Here is a 26,786-nt window from a genome sequence, read left to right as displayed (position 1 = left end):
TAAATATATGAAATCACGTTTTTGTTGTTGTGGTACGTCATTTTTATATTAATGAAGTGTTAATTTAAACTTTCTATTCATATGTATGATATTTAGCCTGCAAAAGGCATGGGTTGTTTCATTTCCCACCTGTTAAAATATATCCAACAACATGACTTGCAGCAAAAACATACCAACAAGGTGGTTACCTCCATTATCAGTGTAAATTGGTTTCACATCTCATTTGTGGGCAGGAAGAAATCATGTTTATTTTGTGGTATTATGTGTCTAACCAGGTTGTTTATAAGAGCGCATGAAATCCTAGAAATAGGTCAATACAGGGTTTTTTTTCTGATATTTTGAAGGTGCTCATCTCTATCTGTGGTGTCACACAGATATGTTTACATCTTTTAAGATTGGTGTAAATTAGTTTGTGATGTAATTAGAATTAGGACTTTCTTTTCTAAGGTAGCTTTTTCTAAACTTTTGTGTTAATGTTTAAAAACTATAAAAGAAGAATTGAAGAGTAGGAAAAAAACAAAAAGTTTACATACAGCATATTTTCTAATGATTGCACTTACCCGATACAGTACACATCAGGAGGTTCAGAATCTTTGCTTAGCCATGACTGCAAGCTCTCTTTAGGAGATTGTCCATTCACATTGTATGTTCCAACATAAAACCTACACACAAATTTCAAGTTTTATGTTGTAATTTATGGAATTATAACTTTTCACCAATTCACAGACAATGAATCAACTAACCCCAAACATCTGTATAGGGCACAGTACAATGCATTAGTACCATTACTGTAAATACAGGAGACTTTCTTGTATTTGGGAGTAAACAAGCACACACGTGATATATTAGATATAAGGATAGGTAGATAGGCTGATGGATAGACTGATATATAATAAATACAACGATATATAGATGGATAGACAGACCAATAGCTAGACCAGTAAATAGATAGACAAAGTAATTATTTTCAGCATTCAAGTACTCAATGTGTTTCTTAAAAGATTAAACAAATATAAAAACATTTTAAAGCATTATTACTTTTAAACATTTAAAGAGATATTAAACCCAAAAATATTTAAGAAGTTTCCAATTTGCTTCTACTATCAAAGTTGCTTCGTTCCCATGGTGTTCTTTGTTGAAGACATACCTAGGTAGATGTCTGGAACACTACATGGCAGGAAATAGTGCTGCCATCTAGTGCTCTTGCAAATGGATAACATTCTTGCAAAATTGCTGCCATATAGTGATCCAAACACATGCACGCTCCTGAGATTACATCCCTGCCTTTCAATAAAAGATATTATGAAAACAGAAGTAAATTGGAAAGTTGTTTAAAATTGCATGTTCCATCTGAATCATGAAAGAAAATGTTTGGGTTTCCTATCCCTTTAAAGCCTAAAAACAATTACAAGAGACTACGGGGTATATTTATCAAGCTCCGTGTTCTAAAGACCGCTGCTCCATAACCTGTCCCCCTGCTCAGAGGCCGCGGACAGAAATCAACCCCATCGAATACGATCGGGTTGATTGACGGCCGATATGCCGCAAATCTGCAGGGGGGCGGCATTGCACCAGCAGTTCACAAGAACTGCTGGTGCAATGATAAATGCAGAGAGCGTATGCTGTCGGCATTTATCGATGTGCAGCAGACATGATCCGCAATATCGGATCATGTCTGCTTGCACATTAAAAAAATAGGCCCCTTCATCTCTAGTTGTTAAATCATTGCTGCTTCTTGGGTAAAGCTAAAAGAACGGTGGCTACATATTCACAATGCCATAGTGACTGAAGCTACAGTAGCTTATAAATATGTAGGTAAGTGCTTTTGCAAATCTACAGTGCTCTATTAGTCACTGCTCTTATATAGGAGAACCAAGTAAAGTCATTGATAATCAACTGATTTTGTTTGTGCCATTAACACCCAGGGACGCCACTAATATAACACAATGATATGAAAATAAATACAGTAACGTTAGCAGTACATATAGAAAATATACAATGCATGTCTTTCTTTACATTTGTTTCTCAAGATTAAGAGTGTTTTTATTTACAAAGCTATAATGAACAAATTGGTATCATTTGACAGCATAGCCCTAAATATGTGACAATGAGAAAACTGAAACAGACTGTGGCAAAATGTTCAAGTCCCATGCCCCTTTAGTAAAGCAAAACTCGGCATTTTACATTCAACTATTTCTACTATCGATCCTTTAAAGTTAAAAGCAGTCAACGTATACATAAATACAACGTATACATAAATACAACGTATACATAAATACAAAGTACATTTCAATAGTTCAGTTTTCAAATCTTTCATACTCTTGTTTGCAGCTTACGTGTGCTGCACTGCATAATGTCATAGGATCATACAACCTGAGTCAATGCCATATAGCAAAGTTCTCAAAACTCATTTCACATTGCAACTAACAATTAAATATGAAAGGGTTCAAGTAACCATTTAATAAATACACCATACCTGAAATTCTGAATTGAAGTATAGGTGTGCTCTTTTTTAAGCAGTTCAGATTTAATCAAATTATCCCGAAGTCCAAATTTTGAGAAAGGTAGCATTTCTGCTTTGTTTGCAGTGATCACATCTGCTGATCGCACCATGTCCGTGATATCGGATTTCGTTTTATTGTGTCTAAAAAGAAAAGAGCAACAGTTAATTTACTGGGGCATAGAGCTTCTAGATATATCCAGCTTGTGTAGATTCATGCAAAACCCATATTACTACAAGCTCTTCTATGATAGGCTTATGTCTGGGTGGCACAAAATCCTACACACATGCATGTGTGCATTTCAGTATTTAAAAAAAAAACAAAAAAAACCCACATATCTTTGCAATACATTTGTATTAGCAAAAAATGTTTCTAGCACGGTTGCATGCAGACGAATGACTAAATATGCATTATTGCCAAAACGTTACAAATACAAACCATCCCCAGCTCTCTGAGCAGTTGTAGTGTTTTAATTCAGAGGGAAAAAAACAAAACTATCACTAAGACAGTAATAAATAAATAAAAAAAAATGCTTGTTCTCAATATTGAAACTCACTTGAATTTCAATTTTGACTTTAGTCTCTAACATAAAGCAAAATAATAATAATAATAAAAAAAAACATAATTTATGCTTACCTGATAAATTTATTTCTCTTGTAGTGTAGTCAGTCCACGGGTCATCCATTACTTATGGAATATATCTCTTCCTAACAGGAAGCTGCAAGAGGATTACCCAAGCAGAGCTGCTATATAGCTCCTCCCCTCACATGTCATATTCAGTCATTCGACCAAAGCAGACGAGAAAGGAGAAACCATAGGGTGCAGTGGTGACTGGAGTTTAATTAAAATTTAGATCTGCCTTAAAGACAGGGCGGGCCGTGGACTGACTACACTACAAGAGAAATAAATTTATCAGGTAAGCATAAATTATGTTTTCTCTTGTTAAGTGTAGTCAGTCCACGGGTCATCCATTACTTATGGAATACCAATACCAAAGCTAAAGTACACGGATGAAGGGAGGGACAAGGCAGGAACATTAAACAGAAGGAACCACTGCCTTAAGTACCTTTCTCCCAAAAATAGCCTCCGAAGAAGCAAAAGTGTCAAATTTGTAAAATTTTGAAAAGGTGTGAAGCGAAGACCAAGTCGCAGCCTTGCAAATCTGTTCAACAGAGGCCTCATTTTTAAAGGCCCAGGTGGAAGCCACAGCTCTAGTAGAATGAGCTGTAATCCTTTCAGGAGGCTGCTGTCCAGCAGTCTCATAGGCTAAACGTATTATGCTACGAAGCCAAAATGAGAGAGAGGTAGCCGAAGCCTTTTGACCTCTTCTCTGTCCAGAGTAAACGACAAATAGGGAAGAAGTTTGACGAAAATCTTTAGTTGCCTGCAAATAGAACTTCAGGGCACGGACTACGTCCAGATTATGCAAAAGTCGTTCCTTCTTTGAAGAAGGGTTAGGACACAGTGATGGAATAACAATCTCTTGATTGATATTCCTGTTAGTAACTACCTTAGGTAAGAACCCAGGTTTAGTACGCAGAACTACCTTGTCTGAATGAAAAATCAGATAAGGAGAATCACAATGTAAGGCAGATAACTCAGAGACTCTTCGAGCCGAGGAAATAGCCATCAAAAACAAAACCTTCCAGGATAACAGCTTGATATCAATGGAATGAAGGGGTTAAAATGGAACGCCTTGAAGAACATTAAGAACTAAGTTTAAGCTCCACGGCGGAGCAATAGTCTTAAACACAGGCTTAATCCTAGTTAAAGCCTGACAAAAAGCCTGAACGTCTGGAACTTCAGCCAGACGTTTGTGTAGAAGAATAGACAGAGCAGAAATCTGTCCCTTTAACGAATTAGCAGATAAGCCCTTTTCTAAACCCTCTTGTAGAAAGGACAATATCCTAGGAATCCTAACCTTACTCCATGAGTAACTCTTGGATTCGCACCAATATAAATATTTACGCCATATCTTATGGTAAATTTTTCTGGTAACAGGCTTCCTAGCCTGTATTAAGGTATCAATAACTGACTCCGAGAAGCCACGCTTTGATAGAATCAAGCGTTCAATCTCCATGCAGTCAGCCTCAGAGAAATTAGATTTGGATGGTTGAAAGGACCCTGAATTAGAAGGTCCTGTCTCAGAGGTAGAGACCACGGTGGACAGGAGGACATGTCCACTAGGTCTGCATACCAGGTCCTGCGTGGCCACGCAAGCACTATCAGAATCACCAAAGCTCTCTCCTGTTTGATCTTGGCAATCAAACGAGGAAGCATAGGGAATGGTGGGAACACATAAGCCATGTTGAAGACCCAAGGGGCTGTCAGAGCATCTATCAGCACCGCTCCCGGGTCCCTGGACCTGGATCCGTAACAAGGAAGCTTGGTGTTCTGACGAGACGCCATGAGATCCAGATCTGGTTTGCCCCAACGATGAATCAGTTGAGCAAAGACCTCCGGATGAAGTTCCCTCTCCCCCGGATGAAAAGTCTGGCGACTTAGAAAATCCGCCTCCCAGTTCTCCACGTCTGGGATGTAAATCGCTGACAGGTGGCAAGAGTGAGACTCTGCCCAGCGAATTATCTTTGAGACTTCCAACATCGCTAGGGAACTTCTGGTTCCCCCTTGATGGTTGATGTAAGCCACAGTCGTGATGTTGTCCGACTGAAATCTGATGAACCTCAGAGTTGCCAACTGAGGCCAAGCTAGGAGAGCATTGAATATTGCTCTTAATTCCAGAATATTTATTGGGAGGAGTTTCTCCTCCTGAGTCCATAATCCCTGAGCTTTCAGGGAGTTCCAGACTGCGCCCCAGCCTAGAAGGCTGGCGTCTGTTGTTACAATCGTCCAATCTGGCCTGCGAAAGGTCATCCCCTTGGACAGATGTGGCCGAGAAAGCCACCATAGAAGAGAATCTCTGTTCTCTTGATCCAGATTTAGTAGGGGGGACAAATCTGAGTAATCCCCGTTCCACTGACTTAGCATGCACAATTGCAGCGGTCTGAGATGCAGGCGCGCAAATGGTACTATGTCCATTGCCGCTACCATTAAGCCGATTACTTCCATGCACTGAGCTACTGACGGGTGTGGAATGGAATGAAGGACACGGCAAGCATTTAGAAGTTTTAATAACCTGGCCTCTGTCAGGTAAATTTTCATCTCTACAGAATCTATAAGAGTCCCTAGAAAGGGAACTCTTGTAAGTGGTAATAGAGAACTCTTTTCCACGTTCACCTTCCACCCATGCGACCTCAGAAATGCCAGAACTATCTCTGTATGAGACTTGGCAGTTTGAAAACTTGACGCTTGTATCAGAATGTCGCCTAGGTACGGAGTCACCGCTATGCCTCGCGGTCTTAGTACCGCCAGAAGTGAGCCCAGAACTTTTGTAAAGATTCTTGGAGCCGTAGCTAATCCGAAGGGAAGAGCTACAAACTGGTAATGCCTGTCTAGGAAAGCAAATCTTAGGTACCGATAATGATCCTTGTGAATCGGTATGTGAAGGTAGGCATCCTTTAAGTCCACTGTGGTCATGTACTGACCCTCTTGGATCATGGGAAGGATGGTTCGAATAGTTTCCATTTTGAATGATGGAACTCTTAGAAATTTGTTTAGGATTTTTAAGTCCAAGATTGGTCTGAAGGTTCCCTCTTTCTTGGGAACCACAAATAGATTTGAATAGAATCCCTGCCCGTGTTCCGTCCGCGGAACTGGGTGGATCACCCCCATTAGTAAGAGGTCTTGTACACAGCGTAGAAACGCCTCTTTCTTTATTTGGTTTGCTGATAACCTTGAAAGATGAAATCTCCCTCGTGGAGGAGAAGTTTTGAAGTCCAGGAGATATCCCTGAGATATGATCTCCAACGCCCAGGGATCCTGGACATCTCTTGCCCAAGCCTGGGCGAAGAGAGAAAGTCTGCCCCCCACTAGATCCGTTTCCGGATAGGGGGCCCTCTCTTCATGCTGTCTTGGGGGCAGCAGCAGGTTTCTTGGCCTGCTTGACCCTTGTTCCAGGACTGGTTAACTTTCCAGCCCTGCCTGTAACGAGCAACAGCTCCTTCCTGTTTTGGAGCGGAGGAAGTTGATGCTGCTCCTGCCTTGAAGTTACGAAAGGCACGAAAATTAGACTGTTTGGCCTTTGATTTGGCCCTGTCCTGAGGTAGAGCATGGCCCTTACCTCCCGTAATGTCAGCTATAATTTCTTTCAAGCCGGGCCCGAATAAGGTCTGCCCTTTGAAAGGAATATTAAGCAATTTAGATTTAGAAGTCACGTCAGCTGACCAGGATTTAAGCCATAGCGCTCTGCGCGCTTGGATGGCGAATCCGGAGTTCTTAGCCGTAAGTTTGGTTAAATGTACGACGGCATCAGAAACAAATGCGTTAGCTAGCTTAAGTGCTTTAAGCTTGTTCATAATTTCATCCAATGGAGCTGTGCGAATGGCCTCTTCCAGAGACTCAAACCAGAATGCCGCCGCAGCAGTGACAGGCGCAATGCATGCAAGGGGCTGTAAGATAAAACCTTGTTGAACAAACATTTTCTTAAGGTAACCCTCTAATTTCTTATCCATTGGATCTGAAAAGGCACAACTATCCTCCACCGGGATAGTGGTACGCTTAGCTAAAGTAGAAACTGCTCCCTCCACCTTAGGGACCGTCTGCCATAAGTCTCGTGTGGTGGCGTCTATAGGAAACATTTTCCTAAATATGGGAGGAGGGGAAAAAGGCACACCAGGTCTATCCCACTCCTTGCTAATAATCTCTGTAAGCCTTTTAGGTATAGGAAACACGTCAGTACACACCGGTACCACATAGTATCTATCCAACCTACATAATTTTTCTGGAATTGCAACCGTGTTACAATCATTCAGAGCCGCTAATACCTCCCCTAGCAATATGCGGAGGTTCTCAAGCTTAAATTTAAAATTAGAAATCTCTGAATCCAGTCTCCCTGGATCAGATCCGTCACCCACAGAATGAAGCTCTCCGTCTTCACGTTCTGCAAACTGTGACGCAGTATCTGACATGGCTCTCACCTCATCCGCGCGCTCTGTCCTTAACCCAGTGCTATCGCGCTTGCCTCTTAATTCTGGCAATTTAGATAATACTTCTGTCATAACAGTAGCCATGTCTTGCAAAGTGATTTGTAAGGGCCTCCCTGATGTACTTGGCGCCACAAAATCACGCACCTCCTGAGCGGGAGGCGAAGGTACTGACACGTGAGGAGAGTTAGTCGGCATAACTTCCCCCTCGTCGTCTGGTGATAATTTCTTTACATGTAAAGATTGACTTTTATTTAAAGTAGCATCAATGCAATTAGTACACAAATTTCTATTGGGCTCCACATTGGCCTTTAAACATAGTGAACAAAGAGATTCATCTGTGTCAGACATGTTTAAACAGACTAGCAATGAGACTAGCAAGCTTGGAAATACTTTTCTAAATAAATTTACAAGCAATATAAAAAACGCTACTGTGCCTTTAAGAAGCACAAAAAGCTGTCACAGTTAAAATAACAATGAACCAAAATAGTTATAGCAACCAATTTTTCACAGTAAATGTATTAAGTTAGCAAAGGATTGCACCCACCAGCAAATGGATGATTAACCCCTTAATACCCAAAAACGGATAACAATTTAATAATTAACGTTTTTCTCACAGTCAAAACACACTGTCACAGGTCTGCTGTGACTGATTACCTCCCTCAAAATGAATTTTGAAGACCCCTGAGCTCTCTAGAGACGATCTGGATCATGGAGGATGAAGTAGACAGATTGTGACTGAATTTTTACTGCGCAAAAAAGCGCTAAAATAGGCCCCTCTCACTAATATTACAACAGTGGGGAAGCTGTTTCTATGCAGAAAACAAAGATGGCCATGTGGTAAAAATCATGCCCCAATAAGTTTTATCACCAAGTACCTCACAAAAAACGATTAACATGCCAGTAAACGTTTTAAACATACATTTGAAAAGTTATGAATTGTTATTAATAAGCCTGCTACCAGTCGCTTTTACTGGAGTTAAGGCTCATACATTATTTCAGTATTAACAGTATTTTCAGAGTCAATTCCATTCCTTAGAAAAATACATTCAGTGTACACACACTCATCAGCCTAATACCAGTCGCTATCACTGCATTTAAGGCTGAACTTACTTTACATTGGTATCAGCAGTATTTTCTCAGTCAATTCCATTCCTCAGAAAAATAATTACTGCACATACCTCATTTGCAGGGGGGCCCTGCATGCTATTCCCCTTCTCTGAAGTTACCTCACTCCTCAGATGAGAACAGCCAGTGGATCTTAATTACGTCTGCTAAGATCATAGAAAACGCAGGCAGATTCTTCTTCTAATGCTGCCTGAGAATAAACAGCACACTCCGGTGCCATTTAAAATAACAAACTTTTGATTGTAGAAATAAACTAAGTTAAAAAACACCACAGACCTCTCACAGCGACCTATCTTTAGTTAGGCTGCAAGAGAATGACTGAATATGACATGTGAGGGGAGGAGCTATATAGCAGCTCTGCTTGGGTGATCCTCTTGCAGCTTCCTGTTAGGAAGAGATATATTCCATAAGTAATGGATGACCCGTGGACTGACTACACTTAACAAGAGAAAACTAATTAAAAATAAAATGTGCACATTGTTAACACACAGTGATTGGTTTGAAAAAAATAATAACTGCATGAATATCAAAGTAATAGCATGCTAGATATAAAATACAATATGTTATGATTTTATTTGTAACAGTGAAAAGATACAAACTGTTTGGAACAAATGACTCTTTACTTTTTTTTAAATTACAGTAAGCAAAGTTAGATGAAAATATTAGTAATGTTTCTGGCAGCACAGGAGAGGAGATTTAAATACTTCAACCAGTTGTCCATAGGAAGTAAGGTCTACAGCTAAAAATGAATATTTCATAATGTATTAAAAGTTTTGTTTTAGGATAGCTTGTGTTGTGAATTTAAAAAACAAACAAAAACACAGTGTTAGCAGAGAGTGCACATTAAAAAGTAAAACACTGCAGCTAATACACATCAAATCACTCTGCTTTCAGTGTATATCTTATAATTGCCTCTATTTTCCTATGTATGTGTTTTTCTCTGAGGCCAACCTTTCAGTTTGCAAGGGAGAAAAAAAAACAGCAAGATACGCAGGTGGAAAATGTTTATGAAATATGCCAGTCTCGGGGGAATCTCTGTAACTACCATGGAACATCCCTGCTCAGCCCAATAGCAGAGGAAGGAAACTCATTTTGTGATAAGGACATTAATACACTTTTGAATTTCAGATACATTTTAATTTCTACATAAAATACAATTTTTGCAGAACTATTTCACTAAGATTTTTAATGTGATTAAAGGGACAGTATACACTCATTTTCATATAACTGCATGTAATAGACACTACTATAAAGAATAATATGCACAGATACTGATATAAAAAACAGAATTTATGTTTACCTGATAAATTACTTTCTCCAACGGTGTGTCCGGTCCACGGCGTCATCCTTACTTGTGGGATATTCTCTTCCCCAACAGGAAATGGCAAAGAGCCCAGCAAAGCTGGTCACATGATCCCTCCTAGGCTCCGCCTACCCCAGTCATTCGACCGACGTTAAGGAGGAATATTTGCATAGGAGAAACCATATGGTACCGTGGTGACTGTAGTTAAAGAAAATAAATTATCAGACCTGATTAAAAAAACCAGGGCGGGCCGTGGACCGGACACACCGTTGGAGAAAGTAATTTATCAGGTAAACATAAATTCTGTTTTCTCCAACATAGGTGTGTCCGGTCCACGGCGTCATCCTTACTTGTGGGAACCAATACCAAAGCTTTAGGACACGGATGAAGGGAGGGAGCAAATCAGGTCACCTAAATGGAAGGCACCACGGCTTGCAAAACCTTTCTCCCAAAAATAGCCTCAGAAGAAGCAAAAGTATCAAACTTGTAAAATTTGGTAAAAGTGTGCAGTGAAGACCAAGTCGCTGCCCTACATATCTGATCAACAGAAGCCTCGTTCTTGAAGGCCCATGTGGAAGCCACAGCCCTAGTGGAATGAGCCGTGATTCTTTCGGGAGGCTGCCGTCCGGCAGTCTCGTAAGCCAATCTGATGATGCTTTTAATCCAAAAAGAGAGAGAGGTAGAAGTTGCTTTTTGACCTCTCCTTTTACCAGAATAAACAACAAACAAGGAAGATGTTTGTCTAAAATCCTTTGTAGCATCTAAATAGAATTTTAGAGCGCGAACAACATCCAAATTGTGCAACAAACGTTCCTTCTTTGAAACTGGTTTCGGACACAGAGAAGGTACGATAATCTCCTGGTTAATGTTTTTGTTAGAAACAACTTTTGGAAGAAAACCAGGTTTAGTACGTAAAACCACCTTATCTGCATGGAACACCAGATAAGGAGGAGAACACTGCAGAGCAGATAATTCTGAAACTCTTCTAGCAGAAGAGATTGCAACTAAAAACAAAACTTTCCAAGATAATAACTTAATATCAACGGAATGCAAGGGTTCAAACGGGACCCCCTGAAGAACTGAAAGAACTAAATTGAGACTCCAAGGAGGAGTCAAAGGTTTGTAAACAGGCTTAATTCTAACCAGAGCCTGAACAAAGGCTTGAACATCTGGCACAGCGGCCAGCTTTTTGTGAAGTAACACAGACAAGGCAGAAATCTGTCCCTTCAGGGAACTTGCAGATAATCCTTTTTCCAATCCTCCTTGAAGGAAGGATAGAATCCTAGGAATCTTAACCTTGTCCCAAGGGAATCCTTTAGATTCACACCAACAGATATATTTTTTCCAAATTTTGTGGTAAATCTTTCTAGTTACAGGCTTTCTGGCCTGAACAAGAGTATCGATAACAGAATCTGAGAATCCTCGCTTCGATAAGATCAAGCGTTCAATCTCCAAGCAGTCAGCTGGAGTGAAACCAGATTCGGATGTTCGAACGGACCCTGAACAAGAAGGTCTCGTCTCAAAGGTAGCTTCCAAGGAGGAGCCGATGACATATTCACCAGATCTGCGTACCAAGTCCTGCGTGGCCACGCAGGAGCTATCAAGATCACCGACGCCCTCTCCTGATTGATCCTGGCTACCAGCCTGGGGATGAGAGGAAACGGCGGGAACACATAAGCTAGTTTGAAGGTCCAAGGTGCTACTAGTGCATCCACTAGAGCCGCCTTGGGATCCCTGGATCTGGACCCGTAGCAAGGAACTTTGAAGTTCTGACGAGAGGCCATCAGATCCATGTCTGGAATGCCCCACCGCTGAGTGACTTGGGCAAAGATTTCCGGATGGAGTTCCCACTCCCCCGGATGCAATGTCTGACGACTCAGAAAATCCGCTTCCCAATTTTCCACTCCTGGGATGTGGATAGCAGACAGGTGGCAGGAGTGAGACTCCGCCCATAGAATGATTTTGGTCACTTCTTCCATCGCCAGGGAACTCCTTGTTCCCCCCTGATGGTTGATGTACGCAACAGTTGTCATGTTGTCTGATTGAAACCGTATGAACTTGGCCCTCGCTAGCTGAGGCCAAGCCTTGAGAGCATTGAATATCGCTCTCAGTTCCAGAATATTTATCGGTAGAAGAGATTCTTCCCGAGACCAAAGACCCTGAGCTTTCAGGGATCCCCAGACCGCGCCCCAGCCCATCAGACTGGCGTCGGTCGTGACAATGACCCACTCTGGTCTGCGGAATGTCATCCCTCGTGACAGGTTGTCCAGGGACAGCCACCAACGGAGTGAGTCTCTGGTCCTCTGATTTACTTGTATCTTCGGAGACAAGTCTGTATAGTCCCCATTCCACTGACTGAGCATGCACAGTTGTAATGGTCTTAGATGAATGCGTGCAAAAGGAACTATGTCCATTGCCGCTACCATCAACCCGATCACTTCCATGCACTGAGCTATGGAAGGAAGAGGAACGGAATGGAGTATCCGACAAGAGTCTAGAAGTTTTGTTTTTCTGGCCTCTGTCAGAAAAATCCTCATTTCTAAGGAGTCTATTATTGTTCCCAAGAAGGGAACCCTTGTTGACGGAGATAGAGAACTCTTTTCCACGTTCACTTTCCATCCGTGAGATCTGAGAAAGGCCAGGACAATGTCCGTGTGAGCCTTTGCTTGAGGAAGGGACGACGCTTGAATCAGAATGTCGTCCAAGTAAGGTACTACAGCAATGCCCCTTGGTCTTAGCACAGCTAGAAGGGACCCTAGTACCTTTGTGAAAATCCTTGGAGCAGTGGCTAATCCGAAAGGAAGCGCCACGAACTGGTAATGTTTGTCCAGGAATGCGAACCTCAGGAACCGATGATGTTCCTTGTGGATAGGAATATGTAGATACGCATCCTTTAAATCCACCGTGGTCATGAATTGACCTTCCTGGATGGAAGGAAGAATAGTTCGAATGGTTTCCATCTTGAACGATGGAACCTTGAGAAACTTGTTTAAGATCTTGAGATCTAAGATTGGTCTGAACGTTCCCTCTTTTTTGGGAACTATAAACAGATTGGAGTAGAACCCCATCCCTTGTTCTCTTAATGGAACGGGATGAATCACTCCCATTTTTAACAGGTCTTCTACACAATGTAAGAATGCCTGTCTTTTTATGTGGTCTGAAGACAACTGAGACCTGTGGAACCTCCCCCTTGGGGGAAGTCCCTTGAATTCCAGAAGATAACCTTGGGAGACTATTTCTAGCGCCCAAGGATCCAGAACATCTCTTGCCCAAGCCTGAGCGAAGAGAGAGAGTCTGCCCCCCACCAGATCCGGTCCCGGATCGGGGGCCAACATTTCATGCTGTCTTGGTAGCAGGTTTCTTGGCCTGCTTTCCCTTGTTCCAGCCTTGCATTGGTCTCCAAGCTGGCTTGGCTTGAGAAGTATTACCCTCTTGCTTAGAGGACGTAGCACTTTGGGCTGGTCCGTTTCTACGAAAGGGACGAAAATTAGGTTTATTTTTTGCCTTGAAAGGCCGATCCTGAGGAAGGGCGTGGCCCTTACCCCCAGTGATATCCGAGATAATCTCTTTCAAGTCAGGGCCAAACAGCGTTTTCCCCTTGAAAGGAATGTTAAGTAGCTTGTTCTTGGAAGACGCATCAGCCGACCAAGATTTCAACCAAAGCGCTCTGCGCGCCACAATAGCAAACCCAGAATTCTTAGCCGCTAACCTAGCCAATTGCAAAGTGGCGTCTAGGGTGAAAGAATTAGCCAATTTGAGAGCATTGATTCTGTCCATAATCTCCTCATAAGGAGGAGAATCACTGTCGACCGCCTTTATCAGCTCATCGAACCAGAAACATGCGGCTGTAGCGACAGGGACAATGCATGAAATTGGTTGTAGAAGGTAACCCTGCTGAACAAACATCTTTTTAAGCAAACCTTCTAATTTTTTATCCATAGGATCTTTGAAAGCACAACTATCCTCTATGGGTATAGTGGTGCGTTTGTTTAAAGTGGAAACCGCTCCCTCGACCTTGGGGACTGTCTGCCATAAGTCCTTTCTGGGGTCGACCATAGGAAACAATTTTTTAAATATGGGGGGAGGGACGAAAGGAATACCGGGCCTTTCCCATTCTTTATTAACAATGTCCGCCACCCGCTTGGGTATAGGAAAAGCTTCTGGGAGCCCCGGCACCTCTAGGAACTTGTCCATTTTACATAGTTTCTCTGGGATGACCAACTTGTCACAATCATCCAGAGTGGATAATACCTCCTTAAGCAGAATGCGGAGATGTTCCAACTTAAATTTAAATGCAATCACATCAGGTTCAGCTTGTTGAGAAATGTTCCCTGAATCAGTAATTTCTCCCTCAGACAAAACCTCCCTGGCCCCATCAGACTGAGTTAGGGGCCCTTCAGAAATATTAATATCAGCGTCGTCATGCTCTTCAGTATCTAAAACAGAGCAGTCGCGCTTACGCTGATAAGTGTTCATTTTGGCTAAAATGTTTTTGACAGAATTATCCATTACAGCCGTTAATTGTTGCATAGTAAGGAGTATTGGCGCGCTAGATGTACTAGGGGCCTCCTGAGTGGGCAAGACTCGTGTAGACGAAGGAGGGAATGATGCAGTACCATGCTTACTCCCCTCACTTGAGGAATCATCTTGGGCATCATTGTCATTGTCACATAAATCACATTTATTTAAATGAATAGGAATTCTGGCTTCCCCACATTCAGAACACAGTCTATCTGGTAGTTCAGACATGTTAAACAGGCATAAACTTGATAACAAGTACAAAAAACGTTTTAAAATAAAACCGTTACTGTCACTTTAAATTTTAAACTGAACACACTTTATTACTGCAAATGCGAAAAAACATGAAGGAATTGTTCAAAATTTACCAAATTTTCACCACAGTGTCTTAAAGCCTTAAAAGTATTGCACACCAAATTTGGAAGCTTTAACCCTTAAAATAACAGAACCGGAGCCGTTTTGAACTTTAACCCCTTTACAGTCCCTGGTATCTGCTTTGCTGAGACCCAACCAAGCCCCAAGGGGAATACGATACCAAATGACGCCTTCAGAAAGTCTTTTCTAAGTATCAGAGCTCCTCTCACATGCGACTGCATGCCATGCCTCTCAAAAACAAGTGCGCAACACCGGCGCGAAAATGAGGCTCTGCCTATGCTTTGGGAAAGCCCCTAAAGAATAAGGTGTCTAAAACAGTGCCTGCCGATATTATTATATCAAAATACCCAGATAAAATGATTCCTCAAGGCTAAATATGTGTTAATAATCAATCGATTTAGCCCAAAAAAAGTCTACAGTCTTAATAAGCCCTTTTTGAAGCCCTTATTTACAATCGTAATAAACATGGCTTACCGGATCCCAGAGGGAAAATGACAGCTTCCAGCATTACATCGTCTTGTTAGAATGTGTCATACCTCAAGCAGCAAGAGACTGCTCACTGTTCCCCCAACTGAAGTTAATTGCTCTCAACAGTCCTGTGTGGAACAGCCATGGATTTTAGTGACGGTTGCTAAAATCATTTTCCTCATACAAACAGAAATCTTCATCTCTTTTCTGTTTCTGAGTAAATAGTACATACCAGCACTATTTCAAAATAACAAACTCTTGATTGAATAATAAAAACTACAGTTAAACACTAAAAAACTCTAAGCCATCTCCGTGGAGATGTTGCCTGTACAACGGCAAAGAGAATGACTGGGGTAGGCGGAGCCTAGGAGGGATCATGTGACCAGCTTTGCTGGGCTCTTTGCCATTTCCTGTTGGGGAAGAGAATATCCCACAAGTAAGGATGACGCCGTGGACCGGACACACCTATGTTGGAGAAATCCAGTATAAAACTGTTTAAAAACTTACTTAGAAGCTGTCAGTTTGGCTCTGTTGAAAAGGTAGCTGGAAAGCCCACTGCAAGTGGCAAATAAGACACTCCCCCCCCCCCTCCCCCTTCTTTTGCATATGAAAAGACCCTTTACACAAACAGGAGCAAGCTGGAGTAGGTAGTCGAGCGTATTCACATAAAACTTTGGGGCTTGGTTAGGAGTCTGAAAATCAGAGCAATGTTATTTAAAAATAAGCAAAACTATACATTAATTTTAAAAAAAAAACTTTATGGGCTATATAAATAGATTATCTACAAAACATTTATGCAAAGAAAAAATGAGTGTATAATGTCCCTTTAAATAAAATTTTTACCGTGCATTTTAATTTCAACACTTAATTTATTCATTGTATTATTTTTACATTTTATTATTTTGTGACACCTATTCTACGTTATGCATCACCTTGACTGCAAGATACACTATACTCAAGGAAAAAACTGTCTTTAGAGAATTAAGACAGGGGCTTCATAGAAAATCTCACAAGCCCAGAGAGCTTTAAATAATTGGGCCAATTTCCTATTTGTCTCTTAATCAATGGTGATAATATGAACTGAAGTTAAAGGAAATGTAAACATGTGCAAAATAAAAAAATACATTGCTACAGTGGCCTCAGGTTGATTCAGTACATATATGTTAGTCCTTGGGTTAAAGGGACATTAAATTAAAAACTTTCATGATTTAGAGAGAACATGCAATTTTAAACAACTTTCGAATATTCTTCCATTATCAATTTGTGCTCTGTGTTTTTATATGCACACAAAGGCACCAACTGCTACTGAACATGTGCAACAGTTCACAGTGTATATGTATAGTAGTCTGTAATTGGCTGCTGGCTGTCACATGATACAGTGGGCATTTGTATGGGCATTGCCCTTGAAAGGGCAATCAGCTCTTATGCTGCCCATTAAAAAATAAAAAGGCACTAATCTAAAAAAACAAACAAAAAACAAACAAAAAAAAACTAACACTAACCCCAAAAAAAGTACTCACCATTCCTGAAGTGGACATACATCTTCTTCCAGGCAGAGAAAAGTCTTCATCCAGGCGGCGAAGATCTTCTTCTAGGGCAGCACCATCTTCCATCTTCATCCTGGTGACGCGGAGGTGGAGCAGGAGCTGGAACGGCGGCCGTGCAGACATCCAACGTGGAGGTTCATGCGATTTTCCGCCTCACACTTTAGATTGAATGCAAGGTACACGCTTTTTTTTATTGGGGTACCTTGCATTCCTATTGGCTGAAATTTTCAAATCAGCCAATAGGATGAGAGCTACTGAAATCCTATTGGCTGTTCAAATCAGCCAATAGGATTTCAGTAGCTCTCATCCTATTGGCTGATTTCAAAATGTCAGCCAATAGGAATGCAAGGTACCCCAATATAAAAGGGGTACCTTGCATTCAATCTTCTGTGTGCGACGGACGATCGCATGAAGAGGACCCTCCACGCTGGATGTCGCCGCCGCAGCCGTTCCAGTTCCGCGTCGTCAGGATGAAGAAGGAAGAGTGCCGTCCTGGAAGAAGATTCTCGCTGCCTGGATGAAGACTTTGCTCCGCCTGTAAGAAGATGGATGTCGGGACTTCAGGAATGGTGGGTACATTTTTTGGGGTTAGTGTTAGGTTTTTTTGGGGTGTTTTTTTGTTTTTTAAGATTAGGGCTTTTTTGTTGTTTTAATGGGCTCTAAAGAGCTGATTGCCCTGTTAAGGGAAATGCCTGTACAAATGCCCTTAAAGGCTTAGGCCTAGATTTGGAGTTTGGCGGTAGAAGGGCTATTAACGCTCCGCGGGCTTTTTTCTGGCCGCACCATAAAATTAACTCTGGTATCGAGAGTTCAATAAAATGCTGCGTTAGGCTCCAAAAAAGGAGCGTAGAGCATTTTTACCGCAAATGCAACTCTCGATACCAGAGTTGCTTACGGACGCGGCCAGCCTCAAAAACGTGCTCGTGCACGATTCTCCCATAGGAAACAATGGGGCTGTTTGAGCTGTCAAAAAACCTAACACCTGCAAAAAAGCAGCGTTCAGCTCCTAACGCAGCCCCATTGTTTCCTATGGGGAAACACTTCCTACGTCTGCACCTAACACTCTAACATGAACCCTGAGTCTAAACACCCCTAACCTTACACTTATTAACCCCTAATCTGCTGACCCCTGCATATTATTATTAACCCCTAATCTGCCGCTCCGTACACCGCCGCAACCTACGTTATCCCTATGTACCCCTAATCTGCTGCCCCTAACACCGACGACCCCTATATTATATTTATTAACCCCTAACCTGCCCCCCACAACGTCGCCGACACCTACCTACACTTATTAACCCCTAATCTGCCGAGCGGACCTGAGCGCTACTATAATAAAGTAATTAACCCCTAATCCGCCTCACTAACCCTATCATAAATAGTATTAACCCCTAATCTGCCCTCCCTAACATCGCCGACAACTACCTTCAATTATTAACCCCTAATCTGCCGACCGGAGCTCATCGCTATTCTAATAAATGTATTAACCCCTAAAGCTAAGTCTAACCCTAACACTAACACCCCCCTAACTTAAATATAATTTAAATCTTACGAAATTAATTAACTCTTATTAAATAACTTATTCCTATTTAAAGCTAAATACTTACCTGTAAAATAAACCCTAATATAGCTACAATATAAATTATAATTATATTATAGCTATTTTAGGATTAATATTTATTTTACAGGCAACTTGGTAATTATTTTAACCAGGTACAATAGCTATTAAATAGTTAAGAACTATTTAATAGTTACCTAGTTAAAATAATAACAAAATTACCTGTAAAATAAGTCCTAACCTAAGTTATAATTAAACCTAACACTACCCTATCAATAAATTAATTAAATAAACTACCTACAATTACCTACAATTAACCTAACACTACACTATCAATAAATAAATTAAATACAATTGCTAAAAATAACTACAATTACATAAACTAACTAAAGTACAAAAAATAAAAAAGAACTAAGTTACAAAAAATAAAAAAATATTTACCAACATTAGAAAAATATTACAACAATTTTAAACTAATTACACCTACTCTAAGCCCCCTAATAAAATAACAAAGACCCCCAAAATAAAAAATTCCCTACCCTATTCTAAATTAATAAATGTAAAAGCTCTTTTACCTTACCAGCCCTGAACAGGGCCCTTTGCGGGGCATGCCCCAAGAAAATCAGCTCTTTTGCCTGTAAAAAAAAAACATACAATACCCCCCCCCCCAACATTACAACCCACCACCCACATACCCCTAATCTAACCCAAACCCCCCTTAAATAAACCTAACACTAAGCCCCTGAAGATCTTCCTACCTTGTCTTCACCATCCAGGTATCACCGATCCGTCCTGGCATCCGGTGCTGAAGAGGTCCAGAAGAGGGTCCAAAGTCTTCCTCCTATCCGGCAAGAAGAGGACATCCGGACCGGCAAACATCTTCTCCAAGCGGCATCTTCGCTCGATCTTCTTCCATCCGGTGCGGAGCGGGTCCATCTTGAAGCAGCCGACGCGGATCCATCCTCTTCTTCCGTTGTCTCCCGACGAATGACGGTTCCTTTAAGGGACGTCATCCAAGATGGCGTCCCTCGAATTCCGATTGGCTGATAGGATTCTATCAGCCAATCGGAATTAAGGTAGGAATATTCTGATTGGCTGATGGAATCAGCCAATCAGAATCAAGTTCAATCCGATTGGCTGATCCAATCAGCCAATCAGATTGAGCTCGCATTCTATTGGCTGATCGGAACAGCCAATAGAATGCGAGGTCAATCTGATTGGCTGATTGGATCAGCCAATAGGATTGAACTTGATTCTGATTGGCTGATTCCATCAGCCAATCAGAATATTCCTACCTTAATTCCGATTGGCTGATAGAATCCTATCAGCCAATCGGAATTCGAGGGACGCCATCTTGGATGACGTCCCTTAAAGGAACCGTCATTCGTCGGGAGACAACGGAAGAAGAGGATGGATCCGCGTTGGCTGCTTCAAGATGGACCCGCTCCGCACCGAAGATGCCGCTTGGAGAAGATGTTTGCCGGTCCGGATGTCCTCTTCTTGCCGGATAGGAGGAAGACTTTGGACCCTCTTCTGGACCTCTTCAGCACCGGATGCCAGGACGGATCGGTGATACCTGGATGGTGAAGACAAGGTAGGAAGATCTTCAGGGGCTTAGTGTTAGGTTTATTTAAGGGGGGTTTGGGTTAGATTAGGGGTATGTGGGTGGTGGGTTGTAATGTTGGGGGGGGGGTATTGTATGTTTTTTTTTTACAGGCAAAAGAGCTGATTTTCTTGGGGCATGCCCCGCAAAGGGCCCTGTTCAGGGCTGGTAAGGTAAAAGAGCTTTTACATTTATTAATTTAGAATAGGGTAGGGAATTTTTTATTTTGGGGGTCTTTGTTATTTTATTAGGGGGCTTAGAGTAGGTGTAATTAGTTTAAAATTGTTGTAATATTTTTCTAATGTTGGTAAATATTTTTTTATAACTTAGTTCTTTTTTATTTTTTGTACTTTAGTTAGTTTATGTAATTGTAGTTATTTGTAGCAATTGTATTTAATTTATTTATTGATAGTGTAGTGTTAGGTTAATTGTAGGTAATTGTAGGTAGTTTATTTAATTAATTTATTGATAGGGTAGTGTTAGGTTTAATTATAACTTAGGTTAGGACTTATTTTAAAGGTAATTTTGTTATTATTTTAACTAGGTAACTATTAAATACTTCTTAACTATTTAATAGCTATTGTACCTGGTTAAAATAATTACCAAGTTGCCTGTAAAATAAATATTAATCCTAAAATAGCTATAATATAATTATAATTTATATTGTAGCTATATTAGGGTTTATTTTACAGGTAAGTATTTAGCTTTAAATAGGAATAAGTTATTTAATAAGAGTTAATTAATTTCGTAAGATTTAAATTATATTTAAGTTAGGGGCGTGTTAGTGTTAGGGTTAGACTTAGCTTTAGGGGTTAATACATTTATTAGAATAGCGATGAGCTCCGGTCGGCAGATTAGGGGTTAATAATTGAAGGTAGGTGTCGGCGATGTTAGGGAGGGCAGATTAGGGGTTAATACTATTTATGATAGGGTTAGTGAGGCGGATTAGGGGTTAATTACTTTATTATAGTAGCGCTCAGGTCCGCTCGGCAGATTAGGGGTTAATAAGTGTAGGCAGGTGTCGGCGACGTTGAGGGGGGCAGGTTAGGGGTTAATTATTGTAAGTAGCTGGCGGCGACGTTGTGGGGGGCAGGTTAGGGGTTAATAAATGTAATACAGGGCTCGGCGGGGTTAGGGGCAGCAGATTAGGGGTACATAAGTATAACGTAGGTGGCGGTCGGCAGATTAGGGGTTAAAAAATTTTAATCGAGTGGCGGCGATGTGGGGGGACCTCGGTTTAGGGGTACATAGGTATTTTATGGGTGTTAGTGTACTTTAGGGTACAGTAGTTAAGAGCTTTATGAACCGGCGTTAGCCCAGAAAGCTCTTAACTCCTGCTTTTTTCAGGCGGCTGGAGTTTTGTCGTTAGAGCTCTAACGCTCACTTCAGAAACGACTCTAAATACCGGCGTTAGAAAGATCCCATTGAAAAGATAGGATACGCAAATGGCGTAGGGGGATCTGCGGTATGGAAAAGTCGCGCTGAAAAGTGAGCGTTAGACCCTTTAATCACTGACTCCAAATACCGGCGGTAGCCTAAAACCAGCGTTAGGAGCCTCTAACGCTGGTTTTCACGGCTACCGCCAAACTCTAAATCTAGCCGTTAGTTTTTTGTTTTTTTTTAGAGTTAGGTCTTTTTTATTTTGGGGGGTTTGGGTGGGGGGGGGTATTAGCAATTTTTTATGTAAAAAAGCTGTAAAACTTTAGGGCAATGCCCTACAAAAGGCCCTTTTAAGTGCTATTGGTAGTTTAGTCTTAGTTTAGGTGGTGTTTTTATTTTGGAGTGGCTTTTTTGTTTTCATAGGGGGGATTAGATTAGGTTTATTTTTTTTTATTTTGGTTAATTTTGTTTATTTTTTTCTATAATCTTAGATTTTTATATTTATGTAATCTTAGATTTTTTTGTTTAATTTAAGCTTAGGTTTTTTTTTATGTAATGTTAAGATTTTTTATTTTAATGTTAAATAAGGATTTTTAAATTTTGGTATTTTTAATTAATTTTGTAGTAAAATAGTCTCTTATTTGTATGTAATTGGTGTTAATTTAGGGGGCGTTTGGTTTAATACTTTGCTGTGTGGGGGGATGGCAGTTTAGGGGTAACAGGTTAATTAGGTAGATTGCGTTGTGGGGGATGGCGGTTTAGGGGTTAATAGGTTAATTATGTGGTTTGCAATGTGGGGGGTTGGCGGATTAGGGGTTAATAACTTTCTCAGGTACTTTGTGATGAGGGGGTTGGCGGTTGACAGGAAGATATTGCGCATGCTTTAGGTGTTTGTTAAAACTTCCAGGGAGTTATGGTGCTCATATACTCAGTGCAAAGCTTGCTGCACCTGCCTATGTGTGGCGAGGGGAAAATAGAGTAAAATGTCTCCATTTTCGCTGTGTAAGTCCTTGCACTGAATATGTGATATTGACCTGCGACACCGGTTCGATTTTAGTTTATGGGAGAAGAAATAGTGGGCGACGGGTGAAATATACATGCCACATTTGTATGCATCGCCGTATATGTGATAGCAATATCCGACAAAAAATGGCCAACGCCGGCATCTGTGGGCGACGCCGTATATGTGATCGGGCCCCAGGTTTGTTGTGCCTTTAAAGTGACATAAAAGTCAAAATTAAAGGCTTTCATGGATCAGATAATGTAATTTTAAGAGCATATTTGGTTTACTTTTATGTTCAAATTTACTTTGTTCACTTTGTTAAAAAGCATACCCATGTAGGGGTTAAGCAAACAGTTAAAAGTTAACTCCAGAGCAGCAGTGCACTACTAAGAGCTAGATGGTCTTGTGCGCATACAAACATATGCCTCTTGTCATTGGCTCACCAGATGTGTTGAGATAGCTTCCATTGCTGCTCTGGTGCTGACTTTAACTGTGTGTTTAACCCCTTAAATATATTGTATTTTGATTTTGCCCTTTAAAAAGGGACAGTAAACATCTTGTAATTACAAGTTATTTCTGCTGTGTTGCTATAGAATTACATATCAGCCAAGTCTAAACATTTTAAAAATAAATTAACATCCCTTTTACTGCAATTGATTTTCAATAGCCAAACTCCACCCATCATTTGCATTATTTGGAGGAGCCAATCTGGGCTTTATTTTGCAGACAAGGCTAGCCATGGCCATAATGCTAGTATAAAATGCATTGATTTGCAGGTGTAAATCCCATTAGGGGCATATATGTAGCAGGGATAGCCTTGATAAATTAACAGGGTGCATTTCAAGTTTTGAGAATTTGGAAATCTTTTCAGAGCTAAATTACATGAAACGGGGAACAAAATAAGTATAAAAACCATCAAGGTGTTTCCTATCTCTTTAAATAATATAATATGACTGAACAACAGTCCAATCACTCTTGCACAATCTGGAGTATGTAAGGTGCGGAGTCACTGAAAGCTCTCTTCATTCTCTCCAGCTTCAACTGTTACTGGTTTTATATTGATTCACTAAACAACTAAGAGATGAGTGAGTTTTAGTGAATCAGCTTTAAAAATAATAATAATAATAATAATAATAATAATAATAATAATAATAATAATAATAATACTAATAATAATAATAAATATTAACAGATACCAGTGAGGGTGTTAGTGACTCTTTCTCACTGTCTTAACAAATTAAATGAGTTTTTATTTGTGAGAGCATCAAGCAAAAAAATGCCACGTTGCACAGCATAGGAAAATCAAACAGGATGCTGGGGTGTAAAAAGCTGTAATCCTAGCACCATCAGTCAAGTAGTGCTTTCGCTTTAAAAGTATTAGAAGCATTTGTTATGCAGTCATATAGACATTGCAAGCAAACACTTCACATGTACAAAGGAAAAGCAATGAAAGAGTATAAGTGATTTCAGTTTAAAACTTGCAGGAAATGTAAGTTTGTACACAGCTGATACTGGGGTATAAACACCTCAGTTAGTAGAGAGTAGTCAAGAAAAAATTATCCAATGCTGGACATTGCAATCATTTTACAACTTGTTAATAAAAGATGAATCACTGGAACTTTTGTAAGCTTTATTTTGACCCTACAAATATTTACTTAGGCACAGTTTGTGGGGAGCGGGAGGGATCACGTTTCTGTGTAGTCTTCAGTTTCTGTCCATTTGGCTGGATGTCTTGTGCGGCGTGATCTGTTAAAAAATAAATAAATACACATTTCATCCTAAATAAGCATTCCATAAACCAGCAGCATAACAGTGAGTTTAATACTACAATCAGGCAATGACAAATAAATAAAACTACGGGGGGCCTAAAAAACAACAATTGTGCTTTTATCTATTGCTCCACTTCCCTTTTTAAAAGTTATTTGGATACGGATGTATTATCTTGATAAGGCAGGACATGGTTGGGATGCAAGATGTTCTTATATTATCATTTATTTGTATAGCGTTGCCAAATTCTGTAGCGCCGGAGTACAGAATGACAATGATTCATGGTAAGAAATACAGATACATAAAACAGACTAAATAAAACAAATTAAAGGGGACATGTTAACAAATATTCTAATCTGTAAAGTGTAAGCTTACTAGAAAATATCACATGAACATATATATGTAAAAAAAAAAAATGTACCTTCAAATTTCCTTATACCCATATACATAAGGTTTTTAAGTATCCTATCAGGATGCAAGTCCCAAGACTCGCAAGGAAGCATGCATCTGGCATGTGCAGGCATAGTCACATTATTTCTCTCATTAGTGTAAGGAAGTTTATTATGAAAACACACTAACATCAGCACTTTTCTGGCAATCTCCCAACTATAAATTATTTAATAATTGTAGTTAATTATAGTTACAGTATAACTTGTATAATTAATTATTTAGTTGTTTTTACTGCTGGGAGTGGTGCTTTGCATCTGTCAATTCATTGCATTTTTTTTCTTCTTAAAAACTCACAAAGTTGCATTACAAACACTCTGTGACCAGACGTAATAAAGCTAGATACTCATTAAAACATAACTTATTTAAAACCATTAAAATATGGGAATATGAACTAAAATGTTGAGTAATGTATATTTTAAATATGTAATATCCCTGTTATTCTCACATGTGGGTTATAATCTTGTTACTATGCATTTAAATATGTCTCATTGTACAGGAATAGTTATAATTATAAATAATTTTAATTATAATTATACAGAAATGCAACTGTGCTCTCATGACTACTTGTGACCATGTATTAGATACTAGTACTGGATTAACGCGCTGTCACATTATTTTGCATCAATACTTTTATGATAATGTAACCATCTCTAGTATTACTGTCTTTATTTCTACTAGCAAATTGCCCAAAATTATGTATACAACACTGTGTGGTCAGTAGTTACTATTGTAACACTTTATATTAGTATTGGCAGTTTGCCCAAAAAAATGTGAAACACCACAGAATCAGTAGCTACAATTATAAAAAATATATATAGTTGCCTTTATCTAGTCAGGCAACATAGTATATAGTTTGTGCACTCAAGCACATGTATTAAAGTGATGGTAAATCCTATATATTGCGGTGCCAAGCAGGATTTCCTGCACGTCTATTGGCTAAGAGGTGGAAATGTCACCTCTAAGCCAAATAGCGTTCTGCCGTTGGCTGCCTTAGCAGTTCAGAGCGGCAAACACTGCAAACAAATAAAGGAGTTTATACTTTATAAATGAAAGTCCCCTTTATTTGTTCCAATGGTAAATACTAGTGTTTCACAAAGGCTAGGCTTTACCATCACTTTAAACCATTTATTAATCTCAATGCGATTTGGTCACATGGTGCGGCTTACTACCTACATTTGCAATACAATATGGGTTGCTACCTCGGCCATGTTTTCCTGGATACTTTGCTGCAGGGTGTGCAGGGAGTAACATGTATTGTGCTGTTCATCAGCACTATTCATGGGATGTCCAGAGGCTCAATACATGTTCCTCCCAGCATACCCTGCAGCATCTGTAACTCATAAGTGTCCAGGAAAACATGGCCGAGGTGGCAACCCTAAGTACAATGATATAATCAACTACAGTTAATTGTATTATTCACTATTATTGCCCGCTTCCATAAATTATTATGAAATTGAGAAATTGCTGTATATGGCGTCTGTACCATGCCATTAAAATATAACATTAACTCGTTTTAAAAATGGACCCTATATGTCCCAGAAACCCCCAGCATTAACACTACTAAATAGCTAATCCACTCCCTAGTAATTTCCCAAATTGACTACTGTAATAACCTACTAACTGGCCTCCCTCTCTCCCGCCTCTCCACCCTTCAACCCATCCTAAATGCCTCTGCTACACTAATCCACCTCTCTCAACGCGCTGTATCTGCTGCACCTCTCTGCGAGTCCCTTCACTGGCTCCCCATTCACAGCAGAATTAAATTCAAAATTTTCACCATCACCTACAAAGCCCTTACCGACTCAGCCCCCCCCTACCTGTCCTCACTCATCAACAAATATACTCCAGCCTGTCCCCTAAGATCCTACAATGACCTGCTCCTTGCGTCCTCTACCATCACCTCTTTCCATGCTAGACTACAGGACTTCTTTCGTGCAGCACCAAAAATCTGGAACGCACTTCCTCAAGCTGTCAGACTTGCCTCTAACCTCTCCTCCTTTAAACGTTCCCTAGACCTTTTCGTTCAGGGAAGCCTATCTCCAAATCAGTAACAAATGAATTCCACTTGCCTAATAGCTGCCCTCATCTATCTCCTCACTAATATAATTCTCACCTTTGCAGTCCCCAACTCCTGTTTCCCATC

The 26,786-nt window shown here is 40.3% G+C and overlaps 1 protein-coding gene across 4 annotated transcripts in view; it reads right to left on the bottom strand.

The window, feature by feature from the left end:
* INPP5B (inositol polyphosphate-5-phosphatase B) overlaps positions 1–26,786 on the bottom strand; it is a 406,727-nt gene that overhangs the window by 203,226 nt on the left and 176,715 nt on the right. For all 4 annotated transcript variants that reach the window (XM_053707160.1, XM_053707161.1, XM_053707162.1 and 1 more), the window contains 3 exons: positions 24,082–24,172; positions 2,477–2,644; positions 561–662 (listed from right to left, as the gene is read on the bottom strand). In XM_053707160.1, coding sequence (XP_053563135.1) covers positions 561–662; positions 2,477–2,644; positions 24,082–24,172 — 361 coding nt within the window. The remainder of the gene's footprint in view (positions 1–560; positions 663–2,476; positions 2,645–24,081; positions 24,173–26,786) is intronic.

The sequence above is a fragment of the Bombina bombina genome, chromosome 3 (assembly GCF_027579735.1).
Source record: "Bombina bombina isolate aBomBom1 chromosome 3, aBomBom1.pri, whole genome shotgun sequence".
In the NCBI taxonomy this organism is placed as follows: Eukaryota; Metazoa; Chordata; class Amphibia; order Anura; family Bombinatoridae; genus Bombina; species Bombina bombina.
The sequence above is the reverse complement of the archived record's forward strand: the minus strand, read 5'-3'. Positions and strand labels throughout refer to the sequence as shown.